Below are 22117 nucleotides of genomic sequence, written 5' to 3'. Positions count from 1 at the left end.
TATTTAGTAATTCCTGTATTAGAATAATTTCTTATTAATTTACACAATAAATGTTTGATAATATTCATTCCCAGTTTAACACACGGCTCTTTCTTTTTATCAGACATTTCTAATTGGCATTGTTTTTTTTCTTGTTACTAAAGTGTATCTTTTACAAGCTTCTTTAGTGAGCTAGATTGGAATTTCTCAAAATTTTCTTTCCCGGAAAATTTTTGTATTTTGTTTTTATTTATGCAATGTAGGGGATATGCACCTGAGTTAAGATGGGAGTGACTTACACCACTGCATAGGCAACGTAGAAGAATCCAGAAGTAGGCAAGGCTGAAAAACACTAAACTAAAACACACTGGGCTGAAGTGTCAGAGGGGATGAGTTGGGATGAGTAAGTTGGAAGAAACTGATCTTAAATAGGTAGTAATACAAGTCTCTTTGGAATCTCCCCTTGTTTTCAACCTCCAACTTCTCTCTTGCTGCCTCTTACCCTCTAACTATTCTCTAGCTACTGGACAAACTGCAAGACACCAGAATGTGCCATGGGTTTCCTTCTTCCAGCTTTTCATAAATACTGTTCCCTCTGATTATGATGTCAGTGTTTAACTCAGCTCATCTTCTCAATCCTACTGTTGTCTGGCTGAATACTCTCATTTTAAACTTCGACTTGGAAAATTGAAGGAAAATTCTTGGAGAAACCATTTCTTCACTTTGTTCTGTCTGCTTTGAACTCTCATTGTACTCTGTGTTTACCGCCATACTTGTACTGGTACTGGCACCAACAGTCTGTTGAAATCAATGATTACTTGTATACTTCTTTTTAGATTATAAGTTTTTTAAAGACAGGAGATGCATTGTGATTTTTGTTTTCTCTGTGTAACTTGCACAGTGCCTGTCCCATATTAGGCACTCAATAAAGTGTCATAATAGACATTCAAAAAAAGCCATATTAGGTTTGTGGAATGAGTGAATTAACTAATGAATAAAGGAAGGAAGGGAGGGAGGGAGGCAGGCAGGGAGGGAGGAAGGAAAGAAGGAAGGAAGGGCAATGGGGGAAAATAACTTCGCCTTGTGAGTCTGGAAAACACTTGATGAGGTGGAATGTAGACTGTAGACATTGAAATAAAATATAATATAATGTTAAATAGTTATGACCTGAATTTTCTAATCATGTTGAAATTTATCATTTATAAAAATAACACTGGTAATAAAATATTTTCAAAGAGGGAAAATTCATTCACTAAACCTAAAATAACTTTTTAATTTTTTTGATCATTTCTAAAATGGCAAGTCTGGCCCTCCGTAACAAAATGTTATTTTTGATGAGATACTGTGAATGTATTTATGAAGTTAGTAATATTCTTCAATTATGGAAATCATTTGTGGGCTATCATACTTTATAGAGAAGATGAGAACATGATGAAGTTTAGATATACTTTTTTTCTGTATCTTCCTCATTATAAAAACCTTTAAGCTAGATTTGCAAAGTGGGCATATTAAGCACTCAATTAAAAGCAATAATGTGCATCATTTCCGTGCATTATTTTTTGGTATGCAATCGGCACCTCTAGTTCAAGAGAAAAATAAAAGATTTGTGCTGCCTAATTGCACACACAACCTAACTGATCTTTCAAAATTTCAAGGCATATCGTGCTTTCAATTTAGAGTCTTTACCTCATTAATGTACACTTTTCTCTAACTGGTGTTGTCATTGTATCTATGAAAATACATTTTTCCTGTCTCATTTCTGCAAACAATGGATTTTGTAACCTAGAAAACATCTTGAAATTGGTTAAGTACTTTAAAAATATTGTCAAGATCAAATTTGTTTTAAATGTAGAAATAAAGCTGCTTTTCTATAATTTTTCCCCATGTTTTCTTTGAAGTCTACTTCTCCCATAGTTCAGGAATTTTTTTTAGAATATAATTTCATCATCTGCAACTCTTTGTTTCTTGTGATATTAAAGAAACAGCCATCTACGTTTCATTTTATCCAGTCATTTGATAAAATAATACAAATATGATGTTTAAAGATATAAAAATCCTTTGTGATTTTCATATTTTATTAAACAATGACAGGCATACAAAATATTTTTCATAATTTAGTTTACAAATAAAGTTTGTAAATAAGCGAATTCCTCTTACATATATAATATTTTCGTATTTTTGGATGTTGTCTTTTTTACAAGACATTTAATATTTATTGCTACCTTATTGCTCCAGGCACTGTAAGTATAAATCCAAACACCACAAAACATCTATTAAACTATACCTTTTGATTAATATTTTTATTTCAAAATCTTTCAAATTAAGCAGTTTATTTATTAAAAATAAATAAGCTAATAATTATTAATACTATTAATGTATCAAATAGGAAACCAGTCTAAAGAAGCAGAGTGATTTATCTCATGGACACAAAGTTATGAAGTGATACAACCAAACTGCAATGCAATTTTTGTTATTGTTTTATTATACAATATTTATGTGTCATATGGATAAAATGTGGTAACATATATAAAATTACACATTGCTAATTTTTTTCACCATAAGGTTTTAATCTCTTACTATGTCTATATTTTATTGTGTGACATATGTATAAAATATTAAATAACATCTATGAAATTGGCTTTATTTCAATTTTTATTTTAAAAAGTTATTAATGTTATCTAAATATTGATTTCAAACATATGCTCATTATCATTTTAAAGATTTTAAAAGTATACTCAGGTTATAAAAACTATCAGGAATAGATGATTACTTTCACAGAATGTAAGCATCTGCAAAGATGATTTTAAATGGTTTCTCATTTGACCTATTGAAATGATGTGTTATATTAAAATTAAATCATTTTTAAATTCCTAGGGTGAACTCTGCTTGGTTATGGTTTATTCTTTTAATTTACTGCTGAGTTTGATTTGCAATTATTTTATTTAAGATTTTGCATCCATATTCATAAGTTAGTCTATATTTCAGTGTTCTTAATTTGTGCTATATTTGATAGATTTTCTTATCAGGATTATGCTGGTTTTGTAAATGAATTGTGAAGCTTTTCTCCCTTTCTGTTACCTGGAGAATTAAGATAGATTTAAATAACTTTTTCTTAAAATGTTCATAAAACATCTTGGTGAAAATATGACTGTTGCTTTTAATTTTTTTAGATTGTTTGAAATATTGTTTTATTTTTCATGGACAGTTGTTTTATTTTATGATGATTAGTCTTATCAGGCTATATATTTATCCTTGATATTCATTTGTCATTTTTAATAGTCCTAGAAATAATCCAAATGGATTAAAAATTTCAAATGTAATAGAATACAATATATAATTCTCTTTTATACTTTTGCTTATCTCTTATTTCTAATCGTATATGTATTTTTCACTTTTTAAATGAGATTTTTCAAATTTTTAAAAATTGAATTAAAAAATAGAGATGGCTCTTGGACTTAGTAATTCTACAATTTTCCAGCTTCTGAAATGTTAATGTATGTTTCTATAGTTATAATTTTCTTTTTGTTTCTTTAGGTTTATTCTCTTTCCTTTTACTTTCCACTTCCCTGTTTTGAATGCTTCATGTTTTTGGTTTTAAATCTTTCCCTAAGATAAATTGCATTTCTTGTTATACTTTGCATCAAAACCCCTTGAAAGGATTTTCTGTGTTCATTATTTCTATTTCTCTCCTTGCAATCCCACTTCAGATGATTTCCAGTCAGGCTTTCACCACTATACTACACTGCAGTTGCTACTAATGGATCCTATTGTCTTCCTTATGATCCTTATAAAATTGGTGGGATTAACTACACAAACTGTTATCTAAAATTATTTTAGACACTTTTTGAATGGCACAAATACTTAATTTTTCCCCTCAAAGTTTAGAATACACTCATGTGAGTAGAAGAAATTACTGATCTATGATCTCACTATTTAAATATAGTCACTTAATATTTATTTTATATAGACAGGCTTTTAGTATATTTTAAAAGGATATTATATGCATACAGTAATTCTGTTACTGATTTCTAATTTCATTCCTGTGTGGTTAGAGAAGATACTTTACATCATTTTAATCTTTTAAAATCTAATATGACTTGTTTTATAGCCTAATGGTTAGTTTACCATTTGTCCCAATCATTGTCTACTGTCTCAGGTGGCCACAAAGTAAATCAATTGCCTGTGCTACTTAAAATTTTGACAATCATGGCTTGGGAGAAAATTTTCTGGTGAGATGTTTTGTACTGGGAGAGCTCTGTATCAAGAAAATACAGATGTCCTCGCAGATGGAGTCATGCAAAAAACCACCAGACAGGTCAAATAATGACAGTTCTGTGAGAATGAGACTTTGAAAGCATTCCATATCAGTTCTACTCCCTCTGGTGGCTGCCCAACTGATGGGTTTCTCCACAAATGTGTGCTGTTCAAGGCTATCATGGACCCGGAGGGAAGGATAAGGACAAGTTAAAACACCACAAAGCTCATACCTCTTACTCAGATTAGACTGATTATCTTGAATAGGTGCTCCCTATTTGCTGGAAACCCTCACTTAATTTCCAAAGTTCTGAAAAAAGCTAATTTTGACTCTTTTTTTTGGCCATTTTTCTCATTACCTTTATGGAGAAGAGTTTTCAGATATTCTTAATGCACCGTGTCCACTGATACCCTTCATAAGGACTATATCTCAGAAAATTGGGCTTTTATTTTACATTTTTCTCAGTCTTATTTTTCCTTCAGTCTTGTTTATGGTATGTTTTTCCACACAACTTTTGTAAAATATGCCATCAGACATGTCAACAAATCTTGGTTTACTTGACAAGGTGACATTATCCTTCAGCCCAAGATTATACAAATAAACTCATATTGATTACTCTAATAATTTGTACTGTTTTGTATTTGCATTTAGGTTTTTATTAATCTAACATTTGTTTTTGTTATAATGTGAATTAGATGTGAAGTAGAAAGATAACTTTGTTTTTCTTTTTTAAACAGAGGTTCTACATTCTTACAGTCCATTAATTAAAATAAATGATTTCTCTCTCACTGAATTCAAATACCATTAGATCTATCTTTGGGCTCTAGTTTTTCCTTCTGTTCTTTATTGCAATGCCAAAAATAAATACTCCTTAATTTAGTGGTATTATAAGATGTTTTAATATCTGGTAGCATGTTTACAACATTATTTTTATTTTTCACATACCTCTTGGCTAGTCTCACATACCTTTTCTTCCATATAAATTTCATTTCATGAAGTTTCAAAGATAATACTCCTTTTTATCATGTCTTATATTAATTTTGTGGTAACTGACAGTATATCCTATTAAACCTTTCTATGAAATATCATTTTTTCTTGATTTAAGCTTTTAAATAAGAATTTTTGTTTGCTGTATTATAGCTCCTCCCTTTTGTGTTGAATTTATTTCCAAATACTTTATACTTTTGACAAAAGTTTTAAAATATTGTCACAATATATTTAACAGATTATTACTCTTATAGATAAAAGCTATTAATTTCCTTATGACTTTTTTCCAAAAATCATTTATTGTAGTTTTAAATAGAATCTTCTGTCTTCCTGGATATTCAATCATATCATCTAAAATTGAAGACATTATATTTTCATATTCAATATTATACTAGTAAAATTTAGTTTCATTATCTACTTGCATTTAGCTAAATTTCACAAAACAGGATTCATGACAATGGTGATGAATCAGGTTTCGATTTTTGAGTTCAGTGGGCATGGGTTCAGTAGTTTATGATTTATTTTGATATTTTATGTTCATTATATTATATTTGGGTGTGTTTTCCTTGTGCTAGTATAAAAATTATGGAAACTAGATAGTGAATTTATCAAATGAATTTTTGGGGAATGTTGGCCATATTTATGTTATTTTCTTTTTTAATTTGCTGGTGAGAGCAAAGATTTAAATTTTCTAATTTTTATCAATTCTTATAACTAAAATACATTCTATTTTATCATGATTATACATTTGTATACTGTTAGACTTGATTTTTGCTACATTTTATTCAGACTCTTGCATTAATTGTCATAAGTGAAAACAGCCTGTGGTGTTATTTTATACTATTTTAATCAATATTATGTTATAGTTGCATAATTTGAAAGATAATTTTTTACTTTACAGAAGAATGGAAAGCTCCACAGTTTATTGTGTGTGTGTGTGTATGTATTTTTTCCTTAGCTAGAAGATTTGAAAAGAGTTTATGATCAACTAGTCTGGAAGAAAACAATTTATGAAAATGAATATTTGGAAGCACTTAATAATTTTTATGCCACAGTAAGTTGATGTTTCCCTATTTCCCACTAGAGCTCCATTCTCTATTCCCAAGTATTAACTCATACAACTAAAAGTAATTTCATTATTACACATTTTTTTCTTTTTCTTTTTCACTCAAAAAGAAAAAACAATGTGTAATAATGAAATTACTCTTAGTAATTTTTATTTTAAATCATTTTTACTTAAACATGTATAAATGATTCTTTTATTCTTTTTTTTTTAAAGAAAAGAACATGGGATATTGAGCTTTCTAATATCACAAAAGATTCTTCAGATGTCTCAATAGCATATTCTCAATTGATGGAAGAAAATAGAAGACTTGAGCTCGATATTGAAACTATACTAGGTTGTATCAGTGACAGGTAATATTGCAAATATGATTTTCATTCTTATATAGCATATCTAATATGTTAAATATAATAAATCACTTCATTTTGTGTTCCTGGGGTGGTATGATGGTGTTTGTGTGTGTCTTTATCATTAGCTTAAGTTTTATTTCTATCCCAAATGTTGCTCTTTTATCATTCTGAATCCATTTAGAAAAATCAAAATAATAAAAAGTGATTCATATCACTTCCTTTGAACATATTCTCTTATACTCAAAGATACTTTAAAATGTGTCTAATCAAGCTCGTGATCTCCTTCAGTCAGTACTCAATTCTTCCCTGAAACTACTAAACTAGATTTCTTAGCTCATAAACTTATGAGTTTTCTTGATTCCCCTTTCTGTTTTAACCCTCATATTCAACATGTTAACAAGAAATGTTCCACATACTAAATAATTTTTTAATCTATCTGTTTCAATACTGCACGAGCACTCTGATACAAGCTGTCATCATGTTTTGCATGAACTTGTGAACTGGTGATTTCCAAAGCTGATTTTGTGCAGCGTTGGTGGTATAGTGGTGAGCATAGCTGCCTTCCAAAGCTGGTTTACCTGCAATAACTGTGCTCCCTTTCTAATCCATTATCTACATTGTGGTAGGTGCGTTCTTTTCTCTTTTACTTTTTTTAACGCAAGTATGATCCGTTTCCCTCCATACTTGCATTAATTTTAGCAGGGGTGAGGGAACAAAAGCCCCTCTTTAACGAACCCCACAAGGTTCCTGAGTAGGCAGGAATGCCTGGCTCTGCAGTCTCCTGTCACACCTGGTTCAGCCTTATTATTTGGTTCAAATACAATGGCCTTACTTCAATTTCTCCTATTTGTCACATTTTTTTTCCAGCCCTTAAGGTGTTCTTATGCTAATTCCTTTTCAATAAATGTTTTTCCTCCACCTTCTACCTAGTTAATTACTACTTATCTTTAAGATTACAGCTGAGAAGTCAGTTCTGAGTAGCTTTCATTGACTGTCTAGTTATATCCAATTCCTCTATTATGTATGTATATGGCATACATTTTTTCCTTCATATCGCTTGTCATATTTGCAGCTTTGTGTGTGTAAATATTTGACTGGTGTCCATCTTCCTCAACAAATGGGAAGATCCATGAGGGCAGACATAAGCCATGACCATATTTTCTTCATCATTGAATTCTCATCATCAAGCATAGTTCCTGACAGGTACTATGCTATCCATCATTAATTATTGAAAGGAGGGAAAGAGGAAGGAATGGAGAGAGGTGATGATGATACTGGACAATTGTGTAGGAAGTTTGATAAGATTTCTTAGTGCTTATTTTATCTTTGGATGATAGAATGAAACCATTTGTAAAATTTATCTGTATGTTAAATATACTTTTTTAAAGAAAGCAAAAGGAACATTATTTTCTAAAGGATAACCTAAAATTGTATTTGTAAACTTTATTTTATTTTATTAAGAAAGAGAACCAGAGGCGAAGAAAAATCTGAAGAGTGGGTAAGCTAATGACGAAACAGCTCTGGAGAAAAGAAAGAGTGAGAGTTACATTTTATTACATTATCCAGCACCAATGAGTACCCGCCAAGTCTTAGTGGTATTCAAGTATAAAGGTTTATTTCTCACTTGTACTGCAGCTTAGCTGTGTCTGCTGTGTGTGATTCATGTAATTTCTACTTCTCAGATGCAGGGTGAAGGATGGGATCCTTCTAGGGCATGTTGCTCTGGTAGCACAAGTGCATTAGTGAGATAACTCAGTGGCTCTGCAGCTTCCACAGGATGATAAATGTTACTCCTGCTCACACTCCATTGAACAAAGCAAGTCATATGGCCAGGCCCAATGTCAACTGGGTGGGAAGTCTAATCCTGTTAAAAAGAGAGATAATGAACAATTGGGAACACTAGTACAGTCTATCACACGCAGTGGGAATGTAGCAGCCCTGGATATAGAGGATTTCCATAGTATGCATTATGCTTGTTCAGATAAAATCTTAAGATGTCACTTATTTTTTTCCTCAAATTTGTACTTGAAACTAAAAATTAAATGGATGATTTTAGCAGCAGATTACACAGTGCTGAACAGAGAATTAGTGAAAAGTTTGTAACATGAAGGAGAGATTAAGAGATGTGCAGGCAAGAGTCACATCGGCCACATACCTACGTGATGTTCCAAAGGAAGAGAAAACAAAGGACAGAGGCAATATGTGAGCACATAATCAGCCGTTCATCTTGTTTTTTCAAGTCTCTTACTAGGATGGATGGATAGATAGATAGATAGAAAATAGATAGATAGATGCAAAAATAATTACTCATTTCCAAATTTCATTTGCTTTTCTTCCAAATCTTCTAAGTCATTTTATGATTCCCTGTTTGATGCAAATACTTAAAGCTTATCTTTTACTTCTTAAACATAGTATGAATCATTATTTTATAATCTGCATCCAATAATGTAAATACCTGTAGTCTTTGTAATCTACTTCTGTATCTAATTCTTATAGCTGATGCTTTTGCTGTCTCTTTTCCCTGTGCTCTTGACTATCTTTACTGTATGTTGTCCATTTTCTTCTGGAAACCATTTGTGGAAAAGCTTTGAGTCCTAGGATAAAGTTGAGTTAATCATTTGCATCCTTATATTTTTGAAAGTGGTTCTATTTTGCAATTTGTGTCCTTGGATATCCCCAGACTTTTTTTTTCGTTTCCCAAACCATGATATTCGAAGCTCCATTTTATCAAATTTCCAGGGCATTCAGAGCAAAAGTATCTTGTATGATCTTTTTATCCCTTTGATTATAATGCATATTTAGTGTAGAAAAGAAAGTGTAAAATGTTCAAAAACAGATTGAAAACCTAAAATCATGTCAATAGATAGAGGTGACACTATTAATATATTACTGATTTTTTCATTCTTGATGAACCTGTGTTCTGATTTTATTCCCATAATTGAATTTTTTGTCACATTGTTATACAGATTTCAAATACATCATTTAAATATCTGTACAAAAGTCTGTTATATTAGTGAACCTTGATTTTTGCCAGGATTACTCTAATTTTTATATTTAGGTTTTTATTTTTATGACTTACTGTAAGTACATATATTATGTTCAGAAATCTTAGCATCATTGCTGTTTAAAAATTTTAAGTAGATTTATAGAATTAGATTGGCTATAATATTTTAAAATTTCTAACCCCTCTCTAAATCTGCTTTCCAGAAATATACCACTTATTGAAGTTGAGCAGTTCATGAGCTTGTTCTGCTATGCACTTATACTAACATTAAGTACTACTATTGTTTTAAAAAAATTATTGCAATACAGTAAATGAAAAAATATATTCTCAATATTGTTTCAAACTCCATTTCTCTGATCACGAAGGAGGTGGAATATTTATACATCCTCTCTTGAATTCTACTTTTTCTAAACAATTATTATGTGCTTCCAAGGAAGAAATAAAGAATTTAGGATTCAGAGAGGCAAAATAGCTAACCTAATTCCCACAGCTAGCACAGCTGGCATTTGAAACCTGATTTTTTATATTTTGATTCAGGATTTTTCTTATGTCATCTTTTGCAATTTAATTTGACTTCAATTTAAATGGCCTTTAGTGAATACTCAAATATGCTTATTAACATGTTAGTCCAATAATAATAATACCAAATAGTAGATCTAACATTAAAATTGAAATTCTCTTAGGGCACAGGTAAGAGTGTGGTGAGTTCACAGAACCATACTTTTGACTGTGTAGCTGGAGCTCAGAGCAAGTGCTTTACCTAACTTGTGTTTGTGTATATGTGTGTGTGTGTGTGTGCACACGCCCATGTGCATATATTCGTACGCATGTGTTTTTGAGTGGCAGGCAGGCAGGGACAAATATTGAAGGCAGGGAACTAAATGTCAGGTAATGAATCATTTTAAGGGGTTTGGAATCTGCTGAAGAGTATGGAAATCCACTAAAAATCTCGTATGGTCAGATTTCTCTTTTAAAGACATCATTTTAGTGGTAGTTGGATGAGGTAAGGTTTGGGACCTCCCTTCCTAAGGGAGGATATTTTTTAGTCTTGTTGCATGGCTTTTTTTTTCTTTATGTGACCCAAGCATTTGTGGCTATCTCTTTTTGAGGTTCAAAATCCCACACTCTTGATTCTTCCTTTAACTTTCTGAAGCTGTTCTTTCTAGGAATCCTCGTTTATCTCTGCTGGTCCCCTGATAGATTAGCTCAGAATTCTAAACACAGCCCATTTGCATTCTTGATCTACTCCCTATCACAGGAATTTTATCTACTCTCATTATTTTAATATGTATCATATTTTTACTTTACTTTTTAATTTCTAGCCACATCCTTTATTTCTCCTGATAGTATCATTTTGAATATCTACTCTCTCCCCCAACATCACATTTTGATACCATTATCTATCAAGTAGGTTGTTTCAGGCATCATCCTATTATCCCTCTCTACCATCTTACAGCCAACATCTTACCAACTTCTGTTAAGTCTGTCTTTTAGATGTCGGTCTCCAATAGGTGCTTTCCTTTCTGTCTGTTTCAATTACCAATGAAATGAACCAGGTCCTAATTGTATCTTAATTGGAATATTAAATAGGCTTCCAACTGGTCTACCTCGTTCCAATATGAGCCCTCAGATTCAGCATATAGAGCATCACTGGTACAATTTATCTACAAAGGATGAATGATTATTTACTTTCAAAAGGTCTAAACATTTTCAGAGGCTCCCTACCAGCTATAGGATAAAGCTTCCAGACTGATAAATTAGAAACAGTAATCTGTCACCTTCACAGCTCCAGACATCTCTTACTACTCCCTTCCATGATTTTGTAATGTTCTAGCCTATTAAAATGGTTACATATTCAAACTCATATTGTTTTAAGCTTCAGTCTTTGCAGCCTTTGTCTCTGGTATTCCTCTGCTTCCCTTCTTTTCCTTCCCCCACCCCCTCCTTCTCCTCCTCCTCCTCTTCTTTGTTTTTGGCTTGGTTTTTTAAATATGGTTAATTGAACATTCATACAATAGCTCAGACATTGACTCTTCCCAGATGCTTCTCCTCATGGTAACTTATTTTCCCCTCTCTACAAACCAAGGTGGTATTAACTGCTTTTTCTGCTTCTTCCATTATTGTACTTAGGATTGCAGAGGAATATCTTTTTAATGTCTCTTTTTTTTCCTTCATGAGAATATAAACTGGCAACCTTTGTTTTAATTCATCTTTGTACCCCAATCACTTAGGGTAGCACTTGACATGTATTCAGTGCTCAACAAGTATCCATTAAGTAACTCTCCCTGGTTAACTCTTTCCTAGCACTTATCACACTATGTACAGTTACTGTTGGCTTGCTTATTTGTTGTCTCCTCTCAGCTGAACTCCTTGCTGGCAGGCATTGTGTGTGTCTGCATGTGCATGGGTGTCTGTGTCTTTCTCAGTAGGTGTTAAATAAATATCTTAATGAACAAATGAGAGCTAAATATAAACATTTGTTATCCTTGTTTCTTTTTTTGCTTCAGTGTCTGTGCTTCTATTCTCTCTGCTATATGTTCTGATACCACATCTATCTGTGCTTTTCCTGCTCCACAGCAATATTAATGGTTATTTACCTTTTTTTATATTTGTATTTTTTTCTCTCATTGTCTTTCGTCTCATTTAACCAGATAGCACTGTAATGAAGATCCATACTGTTAAACACTTTTTAATTTTAAAAAAACACTATTAAATCACTGGTTTTTTAAATCATCCATACAATAACTCAGACATTAACTCTTCCCAGGTGCTTCTCGTCATGGTAACTTATTTTCCCCTCTCTACAAACAAGGGTGGTATTGATTATTACTACCTTATTCAATATGTGCAAGCACAGTGTATATTATCCTCAATTTATTTTAATTTAATCTTTATAACACCTTGATGGTAGGTATTATTATGCAAATTTTACATGAGGAAATTGTGTGTGGAACTATCCCCCTAATTACATAAGGAGCAATCAGGATTTGAATGTAGGTCTATCTGACTCCAAAATGTATGTTCTTTCTTCTTAGTAACATTGCCTCTCCTCTTCCACTGGTAAGTCTTGGTTCCCATTTCTGACGTGTTACAGCAGGCTCTGGACACATTTACTAACTACTTCAAAAAAAAGTCAAGCTTACTGCTTTATTCAATTCTCCATCTCTTTATTTGGCTATAGTCATTGCTTTTCTCAAAAGAGCTCTGTTGTTTTTACACTCTTCTTTGATTTTTCTTTTTTATTCGACCATTTATGTGAATCACCTTCCCCTTAGTCCCAGCTTCTTTTTATTTCCTTAAGTCCAAAAATAGTAGTAAGAAAGTTCTTAATGCAAATCATTGGCACTCATACATCTAGTGAATACCCCCATGAAACTTCCCCCAGTTTGTACTGTTATATCCACCATCTCACCGTTTGATGCCATTCCCAACTGTTATACTATTTGAATAAATTACATAATTAATTCAGTGTATGATCTATTGTTCATATATAGTTCATTTAAAAAATGGCAATGTTAAAAAAAATATACCATACTTAACAAAATTTGTTCAGTACTATGCATAACAAATATTTGCAGGACCTTTGGGTGATGGTGATGATATAAGATTACTTACCCTGCAGTAGCAGTGTATAATTTAATAATTTTGTCTTTTAAATAAGCCAGCATCCATTTGCAATGGACCTTTTACATTTGGGACATTTGACTTGAGCAAATAATTTCACTTGATTGCTTATTCACATGATAGGCAGGCTTAAGCAACCTAAGTCAAGGAAAATGAACTTGTTTAAGATGATTTGAAATTGATTAGTTTGAATTTAGTTTGCTGAAGTTAACTGTGTGGTATGAATTTCTATATAGCCATTTTCTTACATTTAAGCTCTGTAAAATATTCTGAGTATCTACTTCTAATGCTCTGCTGTACCTCAAGCAAGACCATGCCATTGTAACTGCAGTGATCCAAAGATGGGGTTGATAATCGAGGAAAATGAGCAAAAAACCTATTGAACACCATAAAGACATACTGGTATATTTTATGAAATGTGTTTATCAAGAGTTAACAGGATGGTGATTTATTGTAGAGATGGCAGTTAGAATATTATTGAAATTGTTAAATAGCCTGGAATACTTAGACTGAATCCAGACTTTTCTTAAAAAGGAATTAAAATCTTGCAAATAAATCTCCCTTCCTGTTTCTATTCTCTCCCTCTTCAGAAGCGATCAAAACCTGAATTTATTTTATTTAAGCTTCATTAGCATTGGAATACATTTGCCCCTGAGTAGAACTTAAATTTTATGGCTATAAGTCTCAAGTGACATTCAGCACTTCCAAGAAATGTCTAGACAGTTCAGTTTTTCTGACAACTGTTTCATATCTTCTTACTCTCTTCAATCCTAATGCCCACATCACCCTCACTTTAAACTAATAATCTTCCCATATAATTCATAGAGAACACAGATGCAATAAATGAGAATTACCTTTTTCTCTTACCAGTCTATTTGCATCTGTCTTCACACATTCTGATATAATAATGGAAGGCCCTTCTGCTCATTACCCATTCACTTCCAAAGTAGATGCTGTCGTCTCTTACACAGGGGCTTTGCACCTACAATTTTCTCCTCTTTCCCGTGAATCATTATTATTTCTCTCTTTCAATAGCATATGAACATTGCCTAATATTGCTCAGCTTGGAAAGAAGTAAACACAAGATAAAACAGAGACCTGCATCCCAACTCTGTCCTTCTGTTCTTTATAACAAATCTTATGCAAATAAGCACTCCTGTTTCCCTGAACTCACACTTCATTTTCTATTCAACCCATTCAAACAAGGATTTTCTCGAAGTATCATATTCTAGATCCAAAGTCATTTTTTCTCATTAATTTGAAGATATTTTTCAGTTTTTCTTTCATTTAGTTTTTAAACTATTGTACATACTTAAGGTGTACATCTTGATGATTTGAATACTCATAGTGAAATGATTACTTCAATCAAGCTAATTAACATCTCACGCAGTTACCTTTTATGTGGGTGTGTGATGAGAGCACCTGAAATATACTATCTTAGCAAATTTCCAGTATTTACTACAATATCATTAATTACTATTATTAATTATAGTCATGTTGTACATTAAATCTCTAAATCTCCATATTTCATTTAGTTTTGCTTGATAAGACATCTGATGGCATTTGGATATCATTTCTTTGTTGGTAATCTATTTTTTCTCTCTGGGAACTTTAAAATTTTCTCTTCCTATTTCAGAGTTCTGAAATTTCACAGTTCCATGTCTAGGGGTGTGTGTGTTTCTGAGTGTGTAATATTCCAGTTTACCACTAAGTGAGACTTTTCAATTTAATGATCCATGTTGGTTTTCAGTACTGGAAATTTTTCAGGTATAATTTTGTTACATACACCCCCATCTGTTATTTTCTTCAAAAATTTTTCAGTTTTATTGAGGTATAATTGTCAAAATTGTATATATTAAAAATGTGAAATGTAGGGCTTCCCTGGTGGCACAGTGGTTGAGAGTTCGCCTGCTGATGCAGGAGACATGGGTTCGTGCCCTGGTCCGGGAAGATCCCACATGCCACGGAGTGGCTGGGCCCGTGAGCCATGACTGCTGAGCCTGAGCGTTCGGAGCTTGTGCTCCGCAACGGGAGAGGCCACAACAGTGAGAGGCCTGCGTACCGCAAAAAAAAAAAAAAAGTGAAATGTAATGATTTGACAAACTTTGTGAAATAATTACCACACATCAGTAACCTCACATCGTTACTTTTTTTTTTTTAATTTTGTGGTGAGGTCTTAAGGTCTACACTCTGGGAAAATTTCTAGTAAGCAATACAGTATTATTAACTACAGTCATCATACTGTACATTAGATCCTCAGAGCTTATTCATCTTATAACTGAAGGCTTGTACCTTTGACCCTATCTCCCCCATTTTCACCTCCTGTCAGCCCTTGGTAACCACCATTCTGCTCTGTATTTCTATGACTTCTATTTTTTTCTTCTTTAGATTTCTCATATAAATGAAATCATAACAGCATTTGCCTTTTCTTTTTCTGGCTTATTTCACTTGGCATAATGCCCTCTAGATTCATCCATTTTATTGCAAATGGCAGGATTCCCTTCTTTCTCATGCTTGAATAATATTTCACTATATATCAACATGTATAGTGATCTCACAACTTCTTTGTTCATTCATCCATTGACAGACACTTAAGTAGTTTCCATATCTTACTATTGTGAATGATGCTGCAGTGAACATGGGACAGACGCTGCAGACATCTCTTTGAGAAACTGATTTTGTTTCCTCGTATATATAACCAGAAGTAGGATTGCTGGATCATATGGTAGTTGTGGTTTTTTTTTTTTTTTTTTTTTTTTTTTGAGGAACCTTTATACTGTGCTTCATAATGGCTGTACCAATTTACATTCCCATGAACAATATACAAGGATTCCCTTTTCTCCACTTCCTTTGTGAGCATTTTCTGTCTCTTATTGATAAAAGCCATCTTAACTGGTGAGAAGTGATACCTCACTATGTCACTGATTTGCATTTCCTTGGTGATTACTAATGTTGAGCACCTTTTCATGTACTTGTTAGCCATTTTTATGTCTTCTTTGGAAAAACGTCTACTCAGGTCATTTCCCCATTTTTATAATTGGTTTATTTTGTTTTTACCTATTGAGTTATATAAATTCCTTACACATTTTGTACATTAACCTCTTATTACGTAAATGGTTTGCAAATATTTTCTCTCATTCTGTAGGTTGCCTTTTCAATTTATTAATTATTTCTTTTGCTGTGCAGAAGATTTTTAGTTTGATATAGTTCTACTTGTTGATTTTTGCATTTGTTTCCTGTGCTTTTGGTGTCATATGCCAAATATAATTGCCAAAACCAATGCCAAGGAGATTTTTCTCTGTGTTTCCTTCTAGGAGTTTTACAGTTTTAATTCTTGCATTTTAGTCTTTAATCCATTTCAAATTAATTTTTGTGAGTGATGCAAGATCGGATTACAGTTTTTGTTTTTGCATGTGACTATCCAGTTTTCCCTAGATATTTATGTATTGACGAGATGATCTTTCCCCACTGTGTGTTGTTGGCACCCTTGTCAAAGATTAGTTGACTCTATATACTTGGGTTTATTTCTGGGCCGTTGATTCTGTTGCATTGGCCTAAGTGTTTGTTTTTATGCCAGTACCATACTGTTTTGATTACTAAGCTTTGTAATATAGTTTGAAATAAGAAGTGTTATACCTCTAATTTTGTCCTTCTTTCTCAAGATTACTTTAGCTACTTTGGACCCTTTTTGGTTCCATATGAATTAGGATTTTTTTTCCTGTATCTGTGAAAAATGTGATTAGAATTTTGATAGCGATTTCATTGAATCTCTAGATTACTTTGTGTAGTATGACCTTTTTAACATTATTAATTATTCTAATCCATGAACACACGATATCTTACCATTTATTTTTCTTCCTTAATTTCTTTCAACAATGTCTTATAGTTGTCAATATACAGAATTTTCACCTCCTTGGTTAAATTTATTCTTGCGTACTTTATTATTTTTGATGCTATTATATATTGGATTGTTTTCTTTATGTCTTTTTCAGGTAGTTCATTGTTAGTTTATAGAAATACAACAGATTTTTATGCATTGATTTTGTATCTTGCAAGTTTACTGAATTCATTTAATTATTCATTTTTTGGTGGAGTTTTAAGGCTTTTCTATATAAGACCATGTCATCTGCCAGCAGAAAATTTTAATTATTACTTTCTTATTTGCATACTTCTTTTTCTTACCTAAATTCTCTGGCTAAAACTTCCAGTACTATGTTGAATAGAAGTGGTAAGAGTTGGCACACTTGTCTTGTTGCTGATCTTAGAGAAAAAGCCTTCAGGTTTCACCACTGAGTATGATAATAGCTGTGAGCTCATCATATATGGCCTTGATTATGTTGAGGTAGATTCCCTCTGTATTCACCTTGTGGAGAGTTTTGATCATAAATGGATGTTGAATTTTGTCAGATGCTTTTTCTGCACCTATTGAGATGATCATATGGTTTTTATCCTTAATTCTATTAAAGTGGTGTATTGCATTTATTTATTTACATATGTGAACCATCTTAGCATCCCAGGAATGAATCCCACTTGATCATGGTATATGATCTTTTTAATGTGCTGTTGAATTCTGATTGAAGATTTTTGCATCTGTGTTAATCAGAGATATTGGCCTATAATTTTCTTTGCTTGTAGTTTGTTTTTCTGGCTTCAGTGTCAAGGTAATGCTGGCCTCATTAAATAAGTTTGTAAGCGTTCTCTCCTCTACAATTTGTGGAAAGAGTTTGAAAAGGTTTGTGTTAATTCTTCTTCAAATGTTTGGTAGAATTCACCAGTAAAGCCATCAGGTCATAGCTTTTTTTTATTGGAAGTTTTAAATTACTGATTCAATTTTCTTATTATTGGTCTGTTCATATTTTCTATTTCTTCATGATTCAGCAGGTTATACGTTTCTAGGAATGTATACATTTCTTCTAGGTTACCCAAATTTTGGCATACAATTGTTCATAAGTCTCTTAGATTCCTTCTGTATTTATGGTATAGGTTGTAATGTGATCCCTTTCATTTCTGATTTTGTTTGAGTTCTCTATTTCTTAGTGTAGCTAAAGATTTACCAATTTTTATATATTTTAAAAAACACACCTCTTTCTGTTGATGATCTCTTCTGTTGTTTTTGACTTATTTCACTTGTTTTGCTCTGTTGTTTTTTTCTTTTCTTCTCCTAACATTAGGCTTAGTTTCTTCTTATTTTTCTAGTTCTTGAGGTAAAAAGTTAGGTGGTTTATTTGAGATCTTTATTTCTTAATGTAAGCATTTATCATTGTAAACTTCTATCTTAAAACTCTTTTTGCTGTATCCTGTAAGTTTTAGTATTTTGTGTTTTCATTTTTATTTGTTTCAAGATATTTTTTGATTTCCCTTCTGATTCCTTCTTTACCCATTGGTTGAGTTCTTGATCTTTGGGTCTTCTCTCCCAATGCCCTAGCTCTGTATGAACTTATAGCCTCCGTCAGTGAGTTGGTTCTTTCACAAACGAGTGCAACTCACACAAACCCCTGCTGTGATGCAGTGAACCTTGACCTGGTAACCCATCTGGTGGAATACCTTCAGCTAGTTTCTTCCTGCTTCTCCTCAACTCCTGCTTTGCTTTTCCAGTTCCATTTCTATTCTACAGGCATGGTTACCTCATTTGTGACTGTAGCTATGTCTTTTTAGTATTTTATTCTTATATCGTATGCCTCAATCTGTATTTGGAACAAAGGTGTTATCCAATCTGGACAAGAAACAACTAATTTGCCATAGAGCTTAGTAAATATTTCTCGGTGTTTTTGAAAATTTTATAATGATAATAATGCCTTACTGTTTTCCCTCTATTAACTCTTTTCCCTTAGCTATTGTTTCTCTTTTTGAGAGTTTTGTTTTAGTTATTAGTTTTCCTTTGTTGAGTTTTGTTTCTCTTTTTCATGGGCTGTTTCTTATATTTTATTTTATATATATATAAATATATATAAAATACATAAAAATATTTGTTTTCTTATATTTTATTATTCTTAGTAGCAATGTTATATAAGATTAGAAAGGATGGATTGCTGTAGAAGTAAATGAGTGCTCCAAAATTTGAGCCTCTTGGCTCCCCAGGCCTTTCTTATTAATATGCTTATTCTCCTAAGATTGAGCATAGCCTAATGATTAGAGGTAGCCATCATGAGAAGAAGAAAAATAAATGGAATTTTGGTTTATATTTTCTCTATGCAAGTTTTGATTAAGTATCTGGTTATTTTGCATTTTTGGTAACATAAAAAATGACCTTCTTTTTTACTATTATTAAATGTATACTGTTTTGGAATAATCATATCAGTGTTTTTGCTTTATTTTTTTAACAGTATAAGGAAAAAATCAGAGCTCGAGTCTGAAATCCAATCTTTGTTGCAACTGAGGTCAGAAAATGAAGATTTTCTTAAACAACTATACAAGGAAGCTTATAACATTGGTGCCATTTTCCACCTAACCAGATTTAAAACAGAGGAATTAGAACAGAAAATAGCAGAAGTGAGAAGGAGATTCAAGGTTTGTATCTCTGTGTTCTTCTTAGTTATGAAAAGGGTAATGAGCCTGAATTTTATTGATTTAATATTGATAGAGTTTAATTTAAGTTATATTAGTCTTTTCAAAAAAGTCACTCCTTCTGATAAATCAGAAGAAAATCAGTTTTCTTCAGAGGTCCAGCCTGAATAGAAGAGAAATGGGGCTCAATGTAGCTAATTAACACTCGTGTCTACTTTTTTCTATCACCAACCTTGAACTACCTGGATCACCAGAAGAGAGCGGTGCTTGGTTCAGTCTCATCCTACATATCTAACGTATAATAGTTCTGTCTCTGGTAGGAAGCAGGGATGCTGGGAAGTGCCCTTGCACACTTACCAATGTAAGAAAAGGGAGTACCTACATTAGGCCTGCAAGTTATTAGATTCCAGGGTACCAAGCAATTAGTAGACCACAGTGCTGCAAAAACAACTGCTCATATGCGTCTAATCCATTCCTACGTGAGAGAGATGACAAATAGCCATTCCCTGCCACTTGGCATAGAGACTATCAAAGTCAACTCCGTTTTACCCCACCCCAGGGGACCACTTTAACAGGCTACTTCTGTCCATCACACATCACATCCGCACCTCTTCCATCTTTGGCGTTTTTTTTTTATTAAAGACTTTTGGTCATACAGGTACTGTAAAATACAGAGTCTGTATTCTCTGTCCAAGCCCTGTAGTAACACTGTCTTCACTGAAGACTTTGTCTTGTGCTATTTAAATTTAGGACATGTAGATTGTCTGCCAGTAAATGTTTCTGTACTGAGACACCAGGATTTTCTTCCCATACTGAGTCCAGCTCTCCGACTGACTTGGTATATTGTGCCTGTGTCCCTTCCCATGGGTTATTCAATGGGATGTTCATATCATATATGTTTCAAAATCAGTATAATAAAAGTTATGTATAGTAAAAATAACCTCAAACTCATTTTAGAAATATAAGGAATGTGATTATATACGTGGTTTAGCATATATAGCAATATTATAGATGTCATTTATAATTTGCTTTAATTTTTCGTTAACATGTGTTTCTCTATGGCCATCAATTAATATTTTTTCATTGAGACTATCAGTGAAGATATCATACACAGATGTGGCCACTTAATGTTTTTATTTATTCAGTTGACAGGAAACCCATGGTATCATTCATGTATTTGCCCCATAACTGTCACAACCTACTTTAATTCTTCAGACGTACTGCTTCACTAACCTGAGGCACTAATTTATTAAGAAGGATATTGCATTGAACTGTTTATTCTAAAATTTCCTGATGCCACAAACTACAATATGTAGGTTAAGTGCAAATTTAATGTGACTCCACTATACTTGCTTTGCCAACCCAAATTGCCAACCCAAAGCAAAGTGTCTTTCTGGCTAGATCAAGCCGAATTGAAGAAATTGTTCATCAGGTCCTTTAACTACTGTATGGCTGAGAGATAACTAGAAGGAAGCAACAGAAAGAAATTACTCCATCTAGGAAATGTTCCCCTTTGCTAAACACGTCTGCTAATCTCTGAGTTGAATATATAGGGCATTAAATTTCTAGATGTATACATGTGTATCTGTGTCAGAGTGGTAATGAATTAAAAATAAATTTCTAGATAGTCCTTAAATAATTCAGGTTTGTAGTAGTTCCTGTTTGTAGTTTCTGCCTTTGCAATGACCCACTCACTGTCTTTCATTGTCTAATTAATGAAAATCTATATAATTTTCTCAGTCAGGGCATCATGTTTTTCTTGCAGAAAATTTTGTGTATTTGTTGATCCTGGCCTGAAATTAGTCCTTGATACATGTCTTCCAGAAATTAATTAGAGCCATACCACATACGAGCTAGTTCTGAAAAATAACCTTTTATAGCCTTAGAAGTAGACTTTCAGAATTATGTTTTTTTCAAATGCATCTGTAAAATGCCCAATAAGTTTTAGGCAGTCTTAAACTAGAAGCAACCCTGAACAATCAAAATATCTAGCACTTTCTGGGATATTCCAGCTATTAAAGATTATTTGCCCCAATATTTCCATAACTTCAATCCCAATAACTGTTCTATTCAGAAAAGACATGATTAGCCAAGTCTTAGGATAAAATTAGCTGAGAGTGATGGGAGATAAATCAATAAAAGCATAATATGTGTTCAATTATGGTGTGAACAGAAAATCATCCAGTATTGTCTGGAGAATGTGATATTGTAACAAAAAAAGAATCTTGAAAGCTTTCATCAGATGTTAAGTACTTCTTAACATTCAGTAGAAGATTTCTGTTCAAGCTGCAAGAATTTGGAGGATTTTTGCTTGAACATATTGGAATTTTGCTAGAAAAGTAAAATATCAA

The 22117-nt window shown here is 32.6% G+C and overlaps 1 protein-coding gene across 1 annotated transcript in view; it reads left to right on the top strand.

The window, feature by feature from the left end:
• The window catches only part of CCDC178 (coiled-coil domain containing 178), a gene marked incomplete at both ends in the record, with an annotated part of 366144 nt that overhangs the window by 65941 nt on the left and 278086 nt on the right, over nucleotides 1–22117 (top strand). The window contains 3 exons of the mRNA XM_082640606.1: nucleotides 6180–6275; nucleotides 6501–6637; nucleotides 19586–19769. Of these exons, the coding sequence (XP_082496732.1) occupies nucleotides 6180–6275; nucleotides 6501–6637; nucleotides 19586–19769 (417 nt within the window). The remainder of the gene's footprint in view (nucleotides 1–6179; nucleotides 6276–6500; nucleotides 6638–19585; nucleotides 19770–22117) is intronic.

The sequence above is a fragment of the Mesoplodon mirus genome, assembly GCF_964341445.2.
Source record: "Mesoplodon mirus genome assembly, chromosome: 13".
Lineage (NCBI taxonomy): Eukaryota > Metazoa > Chordata > Mammalia > Artiodactyla > Ziphiidae > Mesoplodon > Mesoplodon mirus.
The sequence above is the reverse complement of the archived record's forward strand: the minus strand, read 5'-3'. Positions and strand labels throughout refer to the sequence as shown.